Source organism: Osmia bicornis, chromosome 12 (genome assembly GCF_907164935.1).
Source record: "Osmia bicornis bicornis chromosome 12, iOsmBic2.1, whole genome shotgun sequence".
Lineage (NCBI taxonomy): Eukaryota > Metazoa > Arthropoda > Insecta > Hymenoptera > Megachilidae > Osmia > Osmia bicornis.
The window spans coordinates 3,426,632-3,442,788 of NC_060227.1; the positions used below are offsets into that span (position 1 = coordinate 3,426,632).

The window sequence follows — 16,157 nt, forward strand, 5'->3', positions numbered from 1 at the left end:
AATGGAAAAGCGGTAGCTCGTATCCGGGATTTTACGTTCCAGTAACTGCATTGATCGGCACGTACCTGTGACGAGGCGGTTCTTGTGTTGCGAAGCGAGAATGCGGACGAGGAGAGTAGTTTCACGAGTTACCTTCGATGAGAGCAGATGGTAATGTATGTACTCGAGGATGTTTGCTTGGTAATTGGGTCAAGTTTCAAGGTCTTGGAGGCGTCATTGCTCCTCTATCGCTTGGAGTAACTGGATTAATCTTTGATTAATCATTTTGTGTTTAATTTTGATTAAGGTATAATTGGTCCTTTCAAGATCATAAGGAGATTCTAAAACAGAAGATACGAATGAATGGATCAAGCGATGAACTAAATACTGACTTTCCAACGATATTTCTCTTCTTGTAACCAATATCTGATCATCGCGATCCTTATCTATCGACATTCTCCCTTGCTCCTACCTTGAATTTCACCTTTAATTAATATAAAATTTATAGTACCGTGATCAAATTTCCTGCAAACCCTGTCTTGTTTTAGTAGGAAAAAACCCGGAGGAGCGATCGACGTCATGGTTAGTGCAAGCGTTGAAGTCGCCCGCGTGCCATCGGGCATGCCGCGCGATCCGCGCTCACGTGTCACGTCTCGTGTAGTCATCCGGGATCATCGATCCCGGCCGATCTGCCGAAATAAAACGTCGAAGAGCTATGTTACGCTTCGGGCTACCTTTTCCTGACTCAGCTGATCGAGAACACCTTAAGTCCCCTTTGAAACAGCCCCGCTCGTCGTTCTTTCATGTCCCCCTCTCGAGGCTCTTGTCCCCTCTACCGTCATGCTGGAAATCACTTTCGAAGACCCGTTAACCTACTGGAGGCCTTAGTATTCGCGCTGTCTTCGAACCACCATGTTAACAGCGCAGGTGTACCTCTAGACCATCTGGCTTTCACAATAATTATTCTTGGATGCTGGTAACTCAGCTTAGCTACCTAAGGTAACAATATTAAACAAACTTCTTTAGCTTCTACTTAATTAAAATTCAGTCTAATTTAATTAACTCTACGTCGTTTGATTGATAAAGGAAGAGCCTCTGATGCTAAGAGGTTTGCAAGAAGAATTGGAACTGATCAGTTCCTTCAAGTTTGACGCACCAAAGATCATATAAACAGGATGAAGGGATGGTTCGATGCGTTTCGCATCGACGGAGGTCCAACGTTGTACAGCTACAGCAACCGCACTCCTGTCACGGGTGACGTACCTCTGGTGATCGTGTTCGTGATATTCGGTACCATCCTCACAGCGTTCCTAGTCATATTCCCTGGCATACGGAAAGAGGTCAGCATTCGTTCGTTTTTTAACAAGGGAAACTACCCCTTTGACACCTTGTAGAGCTCGTCGAGCTGAACACGCCTATACCCCATTTTGGGGGCGGACGGCTAATTGTTTAAAAGATATTAACAATTAAAGTTAGTTATTCCTTACATTGAGAAATATGACAAACTCACTCGCAATCTAAAGATCCACGGTTCAAATCCTTGGTTCCCAACTTCTTTTTTTAAATTTTAATTTGTCTCTTTTCGAATAACTATTATAGCTGTGCTATAATCATTGCATTTATTAATAATTATGACAAAAGAATAATTATGTACCTCGCATCCTGTAGAGACTCAGCACGTTTCTCACGGTGACCTTGAGCCTCTTCGTCGGAGCGTCGATTCAAGGTTCGTTCGGTCCACTTTACTTACTAATTGCAATTGAACAAGTGTAAAAAGGTGTCTTCTTTATAATCGTAGTTGCACAGTATGGGTCTTCTTGGCACACCAGCTCAGCAACTATCGTTGGTACGTACAGCGCATTCTCTAGACAGAAAACTGTTGCTGAAATAGGTGGATACATTGGACTGATGCACATAAACATCACTTACAAACGTGAGTCATTAAAGAAACATTTCTATTGTTCAGACAAACGTAAGAGATCAATAAAATCTCTTTGGATGCATCAGTTGTTTTAAAAGGTACCATGTATTTTTGCTTAAATCATGTACTTATGTGTATACAGTCCTACCCAGTACCGAGAATCCAATGGATGACGTGGAATATAATGAAAGATTCTGGTGGAGAAGCACAGGAGAGATGACCAGCGCCTTCAAACAGGCGCTTTATCAAGGAGCACCATTCCCTATTGTTTCTCTGGCAGAGTATTTCAGCCTTCATCAAGAAGGCTTCTCCTGGGGAAGCAAATACCGACAGGCTGGGTATTACGCATCGCTCATACTCTGGTATAATCACAGATACACTTTCAACGTCGTTGACCTGTCTCTTCTTACCAGTTGACTAACTAATCTTCTTCAGGACATCATTTGCCTCCTGGATCATGACAAATCTACTTCTAGTAGTTGTACCAAGATATGGAGCATACGGAATGATCATCACCGGTATTTGTATGCTGATAACAAACCTAACTTATTGGGTGCTATTACCCTGTGAACCATTGATAGCTCATATAGACGGTTCAATTCTTGCTTTCAATTTGGGATGGAATTATTGGCTGGTTCTTCTAGCTGGTTAGTAATACTTTGTATGTTAATGGAAGAGAAGTTTGAGGATCGGAATTCTTCTAGGTATCGGATGCCTGTTCGCTGGGGCTGTGATCACAGCCATCGACATGATATTCCCTCATCAATTCTCCACTATACTGGAAGTTGACTACGACACACCGTACGACAGGCACGTTATCATCGAGGAGAGTTTTGACACGAGGAACATCAGGCGGAGATTACCTAAAATTGAGGATTCGTTTGGTGATCGGATAATAAGGTTTCGTTTCGATTCATTCGCGCTGTTTGTTGAATGAATTCAGGATCAATATCATTAAATATTTTGTTCGTTTCAGTCAACTCTCGTCCAAGTTACAGAGCAGACACGACGCGAAGGAAGATACCCAAGGTGTGATCAATCGTGGATACACGTCGCACGAGTCTTCGGACTTTCAGCACGAAAGCAACGAAGAAACGACGAAGAATAACTGGTCTTACCCATTTCCATCATCCTCGCGAAGAACTATGAGTGGTTGATATTTGTTATTTATCTCTCAATTGTTAATAAATTCATTCACACTCGCACAAGTCTGTTCCATTGTTCGTTAACCCTAGAACTCCTATGGGAGAAATGGAGAGGAGTAAAATATAGTTATTTTTATTGTCTGAAGAATATACGTAGAACTAAGGAGATCAAGGTTTCCTAGGAGTTCCAGAGCTGAAAGAGAAAATGATTCGTTTCGTGGTCATAAATAAGAAATATAATAATCGTTATAAATAAAGGATGCGCGTACACGCATGAATATGTACACTCGATAGAATTCCATGAACATTCATGATAGTCTATCGTCCTTCTCCTGTTCATCGATCAGACTAGCCAAAGTTTTCGAAATGATGAATGAAGTACGGTAAACGACGACCCTTATTCACCTCGTCACAGGATGACATCACGCTCTTCGTCAGGGGGCGTGGTCCGCAGCTAAATACTCCTATTTTACTGACCTGTATAAATCCACAATCGTTATATCCTATATCAATCAACTGAACTAAAATAACGTAGAGGATTTATTTTCAAACAACTCACATAACTATGTTTCTTCTGAACAAACTTTAAAAACGAAGTCATGTCGGGCCGACCAAAGTGATTGATGGCTTTCAGCCCAGTGAATATGCTTTTTTTAGATAGCCTCTGAAAATGATTCTCGCAAATGTACTGTAACAAACATAATCCCAATGTATATAACAAATAATTATTAATATCTTTAGAAGTATATATAATGACGTACCAGCATGGTAGTACGTAAGTCGAACTTGTGAAAAAATTGCGTGATAAATATATGAATTTCTAATACGTCCGTTACATCTTTCCTCTCTACGTCCCTGAGCACGTCGATGAACCATTCAAAGTGCTTGTGCGATGGACAGATCCATAGGAAATAAACCTATAAGTATCGTAGAATTATTTTAATGAAATTATCGTGGCACTGAACTATTTAATGGGTGCTCTGTAAATCTCAAGTACCTTTTTACAAGCAACACCTGAATATCTGTTGGTGGAGGTACCAAAAACGAGGTCGTTAAGCATGGACGCGTAAGGAGTGACTCCGATACCACCACCGACCATCACAGCGACCTCGAACTTATACCAATCTTGATTACCACCTCCAAACGGACCTTCTATTCTGATTTTCGGATGCTCATCCTCTGGATTATAATTGCAAGGATCGAAATAATTGCGCAACTTCCAAGTCCAAGGTCCTTGCGCCTTGATGTGACACGACAGGAAATTCTCGTGCGGTGCCGAAGTTAACGTGAAAGAATGAAACTCATTCGACCTGAAGGCGGTGCACGAGATACGCACCCATTGTCCAGATAGGTACTTTAAATTCGGAGGTCTGTAGAACTTAATTTTGATCACGTCTGATGGTAAAAGCTCGGTTTCAATGATGTCCAACGCCATGTATTTGGTTCGAAGACTCACTACCTGAAAGTTGACGTTAATAAATCATTATATTTAATGTCTAAACGAATCTTTTTAATTCGATTTACCTTGTCGAGGGCGTAAATGATGGCGGGACCAACAAAGAATATCCAGAAACGTGGCGAACCCGTTAAGCGAGCTAAACCGTGGATCAAACACAAAGCGTATAATACAACGTACAAACTGTGGGTTGACCAGAAGAATTTATACGCTTTTTGACGGATAGTAGGATGAGCGAAGACGAAGATTATCGTCATCACGATGAACAGGAGGATACCGGTCAAACCTAAGAGAATTAAACGTCAATAGCTGAAGGGTATAATCAATGTTCAAGAAATCTAATTTATTTCTCAGTCACCTGTTACCGTTTTGAAAAGCCAAAACGAGATCGTCAAACGAGCATCGCTTGGAAAACTGATCTCACTGGTCAGACACCGAAGATGAGCCAGTGGCTGGGTGGAGATATGATAAAAATTCACCATGTGACCAACTGTGTGTAAAACGGAAAAGAACAGCGCGGTACACGCGGCTATTTTATGGAATTGTATATGAGAATCTAAAGGAATGTACTGTTGAATGGTGAATTCTTTCAGTTTGGTCAGCAGATTGCGTGACATGGTTAAAAGTAGCAGACTGTAACAAAAGGACAGGGCAGCCGCAGATCCTCTGGTAATTGCAATTCCGACACCCATTATGTGTCTCAGATCCGTGTGCTCAGCCATAAATGAATAATCTACAATTGAAATAACCGTTAATCATATGACTCTTTGAATATGATTAAAAACAATTGCTGAAACGTACAGATAAATCTCTCAACGAAAAGAGCGATAGTCGTGACGTAAAACACGAACAGGTAAAATATATTCTGTCGATTTTCCTCGAGGAATGTCGACACAGCGTCCCACTGCTTGCGTGTCCAACTCTTGGAATCCTCTGGAGGAAGTTGATCGATATGGAAACTCGTCATACGAGCGACATTCGTCGACGTGTCGAGGAAATTTTGTTTCGCGCCTTTGCAATCGAGACCGATCGCCACGAAATCGCCTTTGTACTCTTTCATCATCAATTTGAAGTCGTTGTAAGTGAGGTAATCCTTCCTCTCTAGGCCAGCATCCTGAAGAACAGAACAATTTAAGAATGGCTCGTTTATGTAACAGATAATATTACTTCAAACAATTACTTGAAACATTCCGTCGATCAGCTCGGTGACATGATCGTCGGACAGACTGGTAGTTCGTGCGATTTCTACTAAGGATCTAAGCATCTCTGATAACTCTTCTTTGTCGATCACTCCGTTGCTATCCTTGTCGCACATGTCGAAGATGATTCTCAGTTTGTCCTCGGTTTTTCCTCGCGAGAAAAGTAAAACAGTATCGAGGAATTCCTGAAAGACATAAGAAATTCTGAGCTGCTTCCAAATCCCATAGGATACAACTATAAGATTCGGAGCTAAGAATCTTAATAATAGAATTCCATTAATCCTTTCGCTGCCACGGTAGTCCCATGGGACTTGTTTTTTCATTTCACCCATGGTGGTCACCAGTGACCATTGTACCGTTATTTTAATATATTTCGCAGTTCTTTGCCATTATACAATTTTTAATATGAAATTTCTATTGTGGCCCACTGGTGCAAGTTCAAAAATTCGCCTGGCAACGATAGGGTTAACATTGGTTCACACCTGAAACGAAATACGTCCATCTCTGTCTTTATCAACGATGTTAAACATTTTTTTCACGAAGACCGCATCCGCCCGCATGCCTAGCGCGCTGGCGAACTCGCTTTTAGAAAGCGACGTCCTCATCACGGTGACCACTTCGCCGCTGTCGCTGTCCTCGGATCGTCGTCGCCTTTCACCAGGTCGCAGACCAAACGTAAGTGCATAAGCTTCCCTGAAGAACTGTCGCAAAAAAGACGAGTTAACGTTACGTATACAGGAGACAGGAATACAGGTATTCAGCCTTAATAGGAATCGACTGGACTTCGAGTCGAAGAGGGAAATCGAAGGAAAAAAAAGAAACACCTGTTCAAGTTTCTTCTGTCGTCGCTCCTTCGTTTCCGCTTTTGCCAGCATTATGTCCCGACTCACTTGGGACATTGTGAAATGCTTCTTATGGGACGATAGAAATGCTTCCAATTTCGCAATAAACTTTCTACGCGAAGCCAAGGAATCCAGTTCAAGGACAAGGTCGTAGTCCCGTGGTATTCGTAACAATACCAATGCTTTTCGATGCCCATTCTCGTTCTCCTGCAAGATAATTAATGTTTAAAACATAAGATAACAATTACGTCTGTCGGTGTTACACAAGAGAAGATAACGCAAGGTAATCTTGATAATTAAAGGATCTCAACGAAAAATAATGAACAAAGGATCAGAAAGGTTTGTAAACGGCAATCATTTCGAACGGTATGAGGCAAGAGATATTTTTCGCCGTTCACGAAAGCGTGGAATTACAGGTTTCTACATTGAACGGCTAGATTTGGTTAATTCGAAAAGAACCAGTCGGAGGAATTTTCACGTGTTCGTTTTCCCCTTTGTGAGCAGGTATAGTTGCGCAACGACCGGGGTTCCGTTCGTTGGTGATTTCTTTGCGAGATTCCCCGGTGAAGTTTCATAAAACGTTCACGAGATCCACGAAGGATAGTTGCGGCAATCACCTGAGACTCCTCCATGGTAATCGTGTTCACATCGTTGAAATCGAAGGTGCGCAATTTCTCCCCTTTACGATCGACGATGTGTAAAGCTGCTTCCGGGCCGAATTTCACCTTGACTAAACGACGATGGTTCGCGTGCAACCATTCGCGTACGATCATCTTGTCCACTGAAATTTTTCCGTCGTTTCGCTTTTGGATCGCTTCTTGGAGGATCTTTAAACGTCTTCTGCGCCGGTTTTGGAGCTTGACTAGGCCGTAACCGGCACCGGCGCAGAGGATTGGAACGAAACCGAGAAAAATACAGGCGTATATGTACACCAGTTCGCTTCCCTGTAAAGACACCATTGAATTTTTATGAAATATTAAAAAATTATCTTTTAAACTCAATACTTAAATTTTATACACAAATAAATCAAATTATATTTAATTTATCCATTACTGAATAATTAAAATTTTAAAGAAAATAACGTGATGTTAAACCTGATCACCTCAAAATAATCGTAACGTTGCAATGGAATGCATGGCTCCAACATGGTGGAATTCAGCTGATAAGGTTGAGGGCAAGGGTCTCCTTCCTCCCATGTGAACACATTCATCTGAATAGCATCCGATGGTATTCCAGTCGCGTTTACTATTACATCCCATAAAGTAACGCGACGAATCTCTTCGATTTCACCTCTGGTAAAAATCCTATGGAACAGAGCTTACAATTATCTGTAAACTTCTTCGCTGATTACTCAATGAAGGTCGACAAGTTTTCTTACCCAGTCTCTGCATTCTCGAACCAAAACCTGTCCGAATCTCTCAAACGAAGGAACTGTTCTTTAATCACCGTTGAGAACAGTTCACCTGGACCAGCGCTGGACTCTAACATTCCACCAACGTATACGTCTACATTATTTAGATTATTCGAATGGATCTCAACTAATGTACGTAGCAGAGAAGGGTTCTTGTTGAACAATTCTGGATTAATTTCGTTCCATGTTTTTCTACGGGGCAGTTTGAAGTGCGTTCTTGCAGTGTTGTAGTCTGGAAGACCGTTGTCCCTCCCACGCATGATATTCAGAGCACCTAAATCTCTGCGAGAGAATTCCATGGGGCCGAAAAGGTTGTTCCTAATATCGGTACCGAGAAGATTATCTTCTTTCTCAGATATCTGGGAACTCATACCCATGATTAGCTCCTCGATGGTACTGTTAGTTAAGACCTCCTATAAAAGTCCATTGAAAGGGATAATTAATAGAAGATAATTAATGTTGCATATTGTAAAAGAGTTACAAATTTCATTACAAAACTTCCACTTTCGCTTACATTCGAGTCCCACCAGGTGGAACACAGTCGTATCGCTGCTTGATCCGTATTGGTTCTCCTATATTCGCAACTCTCATCGCGCCTGTATATACCAGGCGGTATCAGAGTGTGTCCAAATCTAAAGGCGGCGCTTTGAAATATGTGACTGATCCCAGGATGGAGATCTGGTTTGTATCCAGCGTAAGGAGGCACGTCCTCGTTCAACAGTATAGGGATATACTCGTACAAAATGATATTCTGCGAACAGAGGAATAAAAGAAAGTTTGAAAACGGGTTGTACGAACGGAACTGAAAGATTTCACGAAAAATTACACCTCCTGATTTCATATTAATTCTTCTAAATAGTACAAAATTAGTATATGTCCAGTTAAGCTGACACGGTGTACAATTACAAAGGAATCGTATAGCATTACGACAACAATGAGATGACAATTTATATACCGTGTGCAGAGAGGATGAATTACATTCGTGTCGGTGTAATTAACGCGGGTAGCCTGAATTAATGGCTACATTATTACAAGCTCTACTGAAGACCATACTACCTGAAGAGTTCCTACAACTATTCGGCGTGCTTTCTGAAAGATATCCTCGTCAGACATATTAGGATTCTCTTGTTGTATACGAGCTGCTAGAACATTGTGCCATCGATAAAACAGTATTCCCAATGCCAACAATGGTGGATGTTGATTCGTTCGTGGGTCTCCGAGAACTGAATAGATTAATCGAATTATCATTATTTTTATGAAATATTAAATACCAATATAAAAGACACTTGTACGATGATGTTAAGCTTACGATAGAGACGTTCAGGACTGAGCATCCTCATCACATGTGGCACCGCGTGATTAAAAAGCGGAGCGCGCATCGTGTTTCTCACAGGAAATTTTCTTGTTGGTTCCATGAGGAGGCTGCCGTTCTTGAAGGATCTCATAGTATTCGCCCATGCCTCGCTGCTCGAATAAATGAAGCTACCGTCGATCCAGCTCGTCACTTTGTTTATCTGCAACCTCACGTATTCAGAGCTACTTTTCACCACTTATTTCCCAGATTTAAACGTTAATCTGTAGACTGTTGTTTATCAATTTGGATTCCATAGAAGTAGGACTCCTTGGTTTACAGAGATTTCTCATGGAGGCATTCGATGCACCTTATTTAGCAATGCAATTATGATACGCGTTGAAAAAAAAAAATACCTTAAGAGACGCCTTATGGGCTACTTAATGACTCCTACTTTCCCCGTCATTAACGGTAACGCTTATATGCTTGTTTCATGTACGAGAAGAGTATTGCGCAGGATTCTCTTATTTTTTTCATAAACGAGTTACGTGTAACAAAAGGTGGATGCTGATTTTAAAGTTAAATTTTTCTTTGCATGCGCTTTGTACATATCAAATCGCTTTTAGATCTCAATGTCGAATTCAAGCCGGACACGAAATTTCAATGACGAATCTGAATGCGAGTCATTGAACGTCATCTTGACCACACCTATCAGTGAAGGGGTATATACTTTTGAAAGCAGGGTCTCGTTACATTTACACCTTTTCTTCTGGCTGTTATAATATAGGATGTATGAGATCATCAATTATTATTAGGATAAATAACGAAGGATGTACAATGTAGCAGTGGGTCGCAAAATTATTCGCTCACCGTTTAAAACAGAATACCTCATTTAAAATTGGACCAAACGAAACAAGGTTTCACGAGAAACTATAAAAATTAATTTACTCAAAGTTTCAATAGAAACTCAGGCCAGTCCTGATGCAGATTATCCCAAAGGTGTTAATTACGTTTAGTTAGGAAAACAAGGAATTACCTGTTCACGAGGGCTATTAGGGCTTCGTCCGGTTTGTCGATCGTAATCAGCCCGACGGAAGGGAATGTACTTGTTACCTTGGCACTCCTTGTCGAAAACCGGATCGCATTTATCCACGTCGATTCGGTGATACTCTATGGGGCAGCCGCTTTCGCTGGCCATGATTATCTCTGACGTGACCAGTTGCCCTGAAAAATGTTTCCGTCTACGCTGGTGAAAAGGGTTACCTCAAGGAAACGTGGAAATACGTAAGGTGCAACGAGCGACTGGTTCTCTCCCATAAACTTTTCCCCTGAATCCAACGCGAATCGTGCATCAATGGAATTTAGGGAACCGTCCTAGTTTTTACTTTCCACCTCGAGAATCCGGCACGCTTTCCTCAACCTGCACTCGTTTAGCCTTCAAATTTCATCGTTTCGGGTTTCGGGAACGAAAGCGGATAAGTGGAAAGTGTTTACGCTGCTCTGAACAGCCGGACGAATCGTCTGATTTTAGTTTTCTTCTTTTTCAACTGTTTAGTCTCCCAGGCACCTTGTGACTTATAAACGAGCTTGAATATTCATATCTGAAAGGTCCAGTTACACTGCTTCAAGATGAGCAGATAGCAGCAACAATAGAAACATTTATCTCCAAAGAAATGTTAGTGAAATCAGTTTCAAGATTCATTTTCTTAAAAGAGAATTTTTTCATTAACCCTTAACGTACCAAGGGGGATCCTCGACTGACCTCAGAGAGTGATTTCTGATTCACTACTTCCACGCTAAAATATTGAGAAATTTTAAAAATACCATGGGGTCCTCAGAAGACTTAAAAAATTGGAATAATCTCAATAATTCTGAATGTAAATAAAAGGTCTGAGTACTAAGATGACTGAATCAAATAAGTTACACGTCTGCTGCATGAAACATTTTACTACGAAAAGTGGATGAAAAAGTTTTCGCAGTACCCGTTTCGATTCCGATACCCGGACACCTTGCCGTTTACGCAACAAACGTAATATAGATATTCGAATGTACCGTCACGGTAATTTCTTCGCTTGGTAATTTACATTCTATCCTTGCGATTATCAGATTGATCGTGAATACGCGTAAATGAAGATTTAGCGGATAAATCAAACACGCGTACGCTGCGAGCATCGATAATCAATTTTCTCCAAAAGAAATCATCGCTATATTCTACTTCACGATATTACGTGCTACTCTTCTGTTATAATTCTTCTTTCCTTGAATAAGCAGATCCAGGAAAATCCAGATCCTGATTCATGAAAATTATCCTCATAAATCAGAGGAGAGCATCCTCAAAAAACAAGTGGAATAGATTTTGTTGAGAAAGAAACTCTTGCATGACGCATCTGGGTTTTTTAATCCCTTTGTTGAAATGCTAATTAGTTCAGACACATTCTGGATCTCTCTGATTTATACGTGAATCATGAAGAGTGTTCCCTAATTAAGGAAATTTAACGTGTCGTAAATTTAACTCTGCATATAATAAAGATTTTTTGCCCCTATGCGGTATTCGTCCTTCAAAGAAGAATACTGTCGCAATAAATAAATTTTCAAACAAAACTTTTCAATTCCAAGATGGTCTTTTCTTCTTCAAATAACAGCCATCAAAGTTTCTTATGTCCTCTATAATCTTCCTTTGATATTCAGTTAACAGCTTTTCCTCTCTCGTAAAATATCCGTTTTTATCTTTCTTAACGAGATGAACGACGAGCAATTCGACATCGACAGAGCCAAATTGGATCCTCTCCAAATTTCAATTTTATTTTCGCCATGTGATCCGTGAACTCTGTACTTGAACCGGTCGCTCGTGCAAAAAGTTGAATGAATATTAACGCTTCAATGACTTGCGTTGTGGCTCTTATATTAAGGAAAAGCTTTCCCAATCTTATCAGTAATTACGATAAATTGAAATTACACATTAACGAAGCAAAGTTTGAAACACAAAATCAGAAGTACGAGTACGTTAACACGTTACTCAGGGTAATGAACGAATCTCGTGTCTAACGTAGAAAACCTGAAACAGGTATTAATTAACGATCAATAAATTCTGGATAAAATTGGTTTACGTAACACGAGTAGTTCCCATAATCTTGATCAGTTCGTTGAAACAGGAGACGCGTTAATTACCGTGAGCAACGTTTCGGGAATATTAAGATTCTCACCGAAAAACGCGAACAACGCTGTTCTGTTCTTGACCGAAGGGAGACCATCGTCACCTTGCATGAACAATTGACTCAATTTTCTTGGCGAAGGTCTATCCTGTCCTGCCATCATGTACACCCCATCTGAATATGCTGCTGGCATCTTTCGTATCAGCCTGCTGTCTACGGAGGTAGAAAACGTGTCAAAGATCGTTGGATACATCAAAATTTCATTAATAAAGGACGTTAAGTGTTTTCGACATTTGTGAAGTTTTATACTTATTTGCTCAGTAAAAACTATTAATATGTTAAGAAATTAATGTCGCAGATTCGTTTGCTGCATCCTGCAAAATTAATTAATTGCTAATGTCTTCATTGGCGACGCGATTCTAAAGTAAAAATTTGAAAACGAATCGCAAAAAAAAAAAAAAAAAAACAGCCCTGCTTCTTCGAAGTCCAAGAGCAGACTGACTGGCCTCCGCGCAAAGCAAGTGGCTTTATCAGATACTCCTGATCCATTTACCTGGGGGTGAAGTAACAAGCCCTCTGATTGGCGGAGTACGACCGATCAGATAAGCGCAGCTATGTGATTGATCGTAAGTGTTTAATCAGTGCGACTATTATCGAAATAACGTATGGTAATATACTAATATACATAGGACTAAATGAAATATTTGAACAAGTGATTCGAACCTCGTTAATATTATTTTAGAAATTTCCTATTACCACATTAAAAAAGCATAAAAGATTACATTATTTCAATTTCCAGAGATAGAAAGTTATTGTAGAAAAAAAGCAATGGATATTTGAAAGACATTCAGTGTACAGACCTGCTAACGACAGAAAATAAAACATAACTGAATTTTGATTAGGATTGCGGTACACATTTGCGGCTATTAGTAGAATCGACAGAGACCGCAATTTTCAAGTTTAAAGAACCATAACATTTCTGCCCTCCGAACAGATTACGTCTTTCACGCGGCTAACTTTTTACCATTCGTTTTATTGCGGCCGTACTGAAACAAAATAGCGACTTTTTTCGCCTTTCACTCTTCTCACGCGATTGATTTGCACGTTGTTGCAATTCGAGCCGCATCGCAATGTCAAGAAGAATATTCACAACAATTTATAGCAACCGATAGCCGTTCCGTTTCTTTTATCTTCTCTTTAGATGATCATTCCTCTGTACCTAAATGTTAAACAAGAATCAACATTCCACCGAACAGATTTGTTACATTGGATTTTCAAATTGTACACTTTGTTTAATAAAAATTGTACTCAACTTACTTCTGGCAATTATTATACATAAATCATCACCGATGCCTATTTCTAGGGCCGGCCCTGGACCTTGCGTTTAAGAATGCAAGAGTAATGTTTACTTGAATATTAATCAATGTAATTGCAAATCTAAGTTAATTATACAAGCTTCAATGTTAATTTTATAAATTTTATTTGAGGTACTTTTTTTTGAACTAACATCTCAAAGCCGGCCCTGCCTATTTCCTTCCAACAGCAATTTTAAGGGAATTCAATTGAAATGGAACACCAAGTAAAGTTTACTTATTCTTCCTGACAGGAATTTACAAAACAAGCAAACAATTTGAAATAACTTGCCAATTGATCCCCAATCCGGATGCGCGAGATTGTTGTACCATCCGTCGTATCTCTGTTTATCCGCATAATTGTGCAGCACTCCTGAAACAAGCGACATCGAGTCGATCAGAATTTTATATTGAAAACATTTCTGAGAAAACGCTAATGAAATGGGACAATCAGTTTTTGTACAATAGATTGTGAATTACGTTCTTAGAATAGACAGGATGATCTACGCTAGCGAAAAACTCGAGGCTAAGCTCTGGATCAATCCATCATCGCGAACAATCATCAACATTGAACGAATCATTCGTGAAACTATCACGGTTAAATAATAATTATTCGGAGATTCTAGCATGCACATAAATTAATTCGAGTCTGAGATTTCAGTTAAGATATCCAAGAGATCCGGCTATCATCTTCTAATTTACGACTGACAAGGCTGCTTGTTGGTCGCAAAATATTACACATTAGAATTTCCATAATTCATCTTACAAAATTACTAGTTTTTAAATTATACGAGATTAGCAGCATAAAAAATGACATATCAAAGTGATCAAAATATTAATAAAACTTTGAAAGCATATAATTAGAAGAAAAAAGAAAAACAAATAGAAATTCTTATCCAAATCTTTTTACCAACTAAGCTTACAGCCGCGACCGTTGTACACCGCATCGCTAGTAGGCTGACATAAATATTTCATTAAAATACTCGAGTATCTCTCAGAGCACTCGTATTTGTACAAATGTAAAATATCAAAAAATGAAATTCATTGAAGCATCATTCCTCTACAATTTCACTCTCGATACACTTTCGTCGCTGATTCAAACGACTAACGGAATCGCGCGCTTGAAAGATTAGAGCGTACCGGTTCCAGCAGGCAGGACGATCCAAAGTAGCCAGATGAGGGAGTAGAGTAACGGCGATTGTCCTCTGGGTGGTCGTCGTCTGATCATCGTCACCACAGAACCAACACACACCCTTGCATTTCTCTCTTACAATTCAATGTTTCATAAACTCCTTGTTTGGTCCTCGCACTAATCACTCGCGGGCCAACGAAAACCGAAATGGTGCGATTCAATGGCAAGAGCGCATATTGACTGTCGCGAGATCTCTTCTGGAGGAAAGGATCCGCGTGCACCACGGCACGGTACGGCACGGCTACGCAAGGTGACAGAGGAGAGACCGTAAATTCGTCGCGGTGAATAAAATAGAGGCGAAGGAAAGACGACGCGTTGGCGAACGGAACAACGGAGCACCGGCCAGAGGACAGAGACAACACGTGCGACACGGCCGAAAGAAAAAGAATCGAGGACCGTTCGCTGCTCAGGGTATGCCTCGTGTCCGCTTCTCCAAGCAGGATTCCCCCCACCTGCGCGGTGTTAAAGCACGGGAACGGTGAACGAGGGTATACACTCGTACTCGAGTGGTTTGGGCCAAGAGCGCTCGGTTGTTGGCTGTGTCGTGTATAGCCGTTCTTGGCTACGCGGTGAAAGTCGCCGGCCTATTTGTTTCGTTACCGCGAACGCACCTCGCTCTATCCCTTTCTCTCTCTTACTCGTTCCACCTTCGGCATCCTCCGTTCGCCTTCCACCTACCCTCCACCTCTCAACGTCCCTCTTCGTGTCTCGTTCATATTCGCGTACATCGCGACGTAGCGGCGACGTCACCGCAGGCGCAGGCCTAGTTTTCGAGTCCGCGGCACCGATTACCCAAGGCGAAACCTCTCTCGGTTCTCCGACCTGGTGTTTCAAGGTCGACGCCTGACGACCAACAACGTCCCGACGGGTCCCGCGACCTGGGTCGCTGATTCTCTTCTTCGGCTATCCATGCTGCAGGCTGAAACTATGAGAAGCGGATGAGAGGAGGTAACCTTGACACGAGGAACTACTGTTCTGAAGTATAGCTTGGAATGTTTACTAATCACCCTTCACATTTAGTCCAGGATATAATTTATCTTTTAGAGTATAGAGGGAGGAAATTTCTTCCTCTTTTCTAAGTGATATTTTGTACTGTTTTAATCAGTTATCAACAAGCATGTTACCTTACTAATTGAAGAACAGTCCTCTTTGTTCGCAGCATGGGAACGTTTGTGTAAACTTTCATCCTCCCAGCACGCATAACGAAGCTTAGACAG

The 16,157-nt window shown here is 40.8% G+C and overlaps 2 protein-coding genes across 6 annotated transcripts; one reads left to right on the forward strand and one right to left on the reverse strand.

Annotated features, from left to right (window-relative positions):
• Positions 1–61: 61 nt before the first annotated feature.
• Positions 62–3,105, forward strand: LOC114871308 (dual oxidase maturation factor 1). Of its 4 annotated transcripts, none has more exons than XM_029177049.2 (9): positions 62–150; positions 531–978; positions 1,066–1,319; positions 1,648–1,705; positions 1,778–1,912; positions 2,043–2,262; positions 2,336–2,547; positions 2,605–2,800; positions 2,877–3,105. In XM_029177049.2, exons 3-9 carry the CDS (start codon positions 1,155–1,157, stop codon positions 3,055–3,057), a joined length of 1,167 nt encoding a protein of 388 aa, XP_029032882.1. In that variant the 5' UTR covers positions 62–150; positions 531–978; positions 1,066–1,154; the 3' UTR covers positions 3,058–3,105. The 4 variants fall into 4 exon arrangements, with proteins under 4 accessions (XP_029032882.1, XP_029032879.1, XP_046144106.1 ...); XM_029177046.2 differs by having other exon boundaries at positions 63–155; positions 528–978; XM_046288150.1 differs by having other exon boundaries at positions 65–150; positions 528–978.
• A 90-nt stretch (positions 3,106–3,195) lies between these two features.
• LOC114871314 (dual oxidase) lies at positions 3,196–15,062 on the reverse strand. Of its 2 annotated transcripts, XM_029177059.2 has the most exons (20): positions 14,889–15,062; positions 14,041–14,121; positions 12,448–12,609; positions 10,281–10,468; positions 9,263–9,467; positions 9,010–9,176; positions 8,468–8,704; positions 7,921–8,366; positions 7,645–7,846; positions 7,160–7,486; positions 6,525–6,749; positions 6,183–6,401; positions 5,682–5,885; positions 5,303–5,615; positions 4,860–5,234; positions 4,570–4,787; positions 4,043–4,504; positions 3,807–3,962; positions 3,605–3,733; positions 3,196–3,522 (listed from the first exon to the last, which is right to left on the reverse strand). In XM_029177059.2, the coding sequence occupies exons 1-20, from the start codon at positions 14,974–14,976 to the stop codon at positions 3,394–3,396; spliced, it is 4,533 nt and encodes a 1,510-aa protein (XP_029032892.1). In that variant the 5' UTR covers positions 14,977–15,062; the 3' UTR covers positions 3,196–3,393. The 2 variants fall into 2 exon arrangements, with proteins under 2 accessions (XP_029032892.1, XP_046144100.1); XM_046288144.1 differs by lacking the exon at positions 14,889–15,062 and having other exon boundaries at positions 12,448–12,605; positions 14,041–14,122.
• Between the last annotated feature and the right edge of the window lie 1,095 nt (positions 15,063–16,157).

What these genes read in the sequence shown, in the direction of transcription:
- LOC114871308 (XM_029177049.2), top strand. Translation starts at nt 1,155, where the DNA reads ATGAAGGGATGGTTCGATGCGTTTCGCATCGACGGAGGTCCAACGTTG. An exon ending in CGTCGGAGCGTCGATTCAAG is followed by an intron (nt 1,706 to 1,777) that starts GTTCGTTCGGTC and finishes TTATAATCGTAG; the next exon opens with TTGCACAGTATGGGTCTTCT. An exon ending in TACGCATCGCTCATACTCTG is followed by an intron (nt 2,263 to 2,335) that starts GTATAATCACAG and finishes AATCTTCTTCAG; the next exon opens with GACATCATTTGCCTCCTGGA.
- LOC114871314 (XM_029177059.2), bottom strand. Translation starts at nt 14,976, where the DNA reads ATGATCAGACGACGACCACCCAGAGGACAATCGCCGTTACTCTACTCC. An exon ending in CTAATAGCCCTCGTGAACAG is followed by an intron (nt 9,468 to 10,280) that starts GTAATTCCTTGT and finishes GTGAGGTTGCAG; the next exon opens with ATAAACAAAGTGACGAGCTG. An exon ending in CAGGTGTTGCTTGTAAAAAG is followed by an intron (nt 3,963 to 4,042) that starts GTACTTGAGATT and finishes CGATACTTATAG; the next exon opens with GTTTATTTCCTATGGATCTG.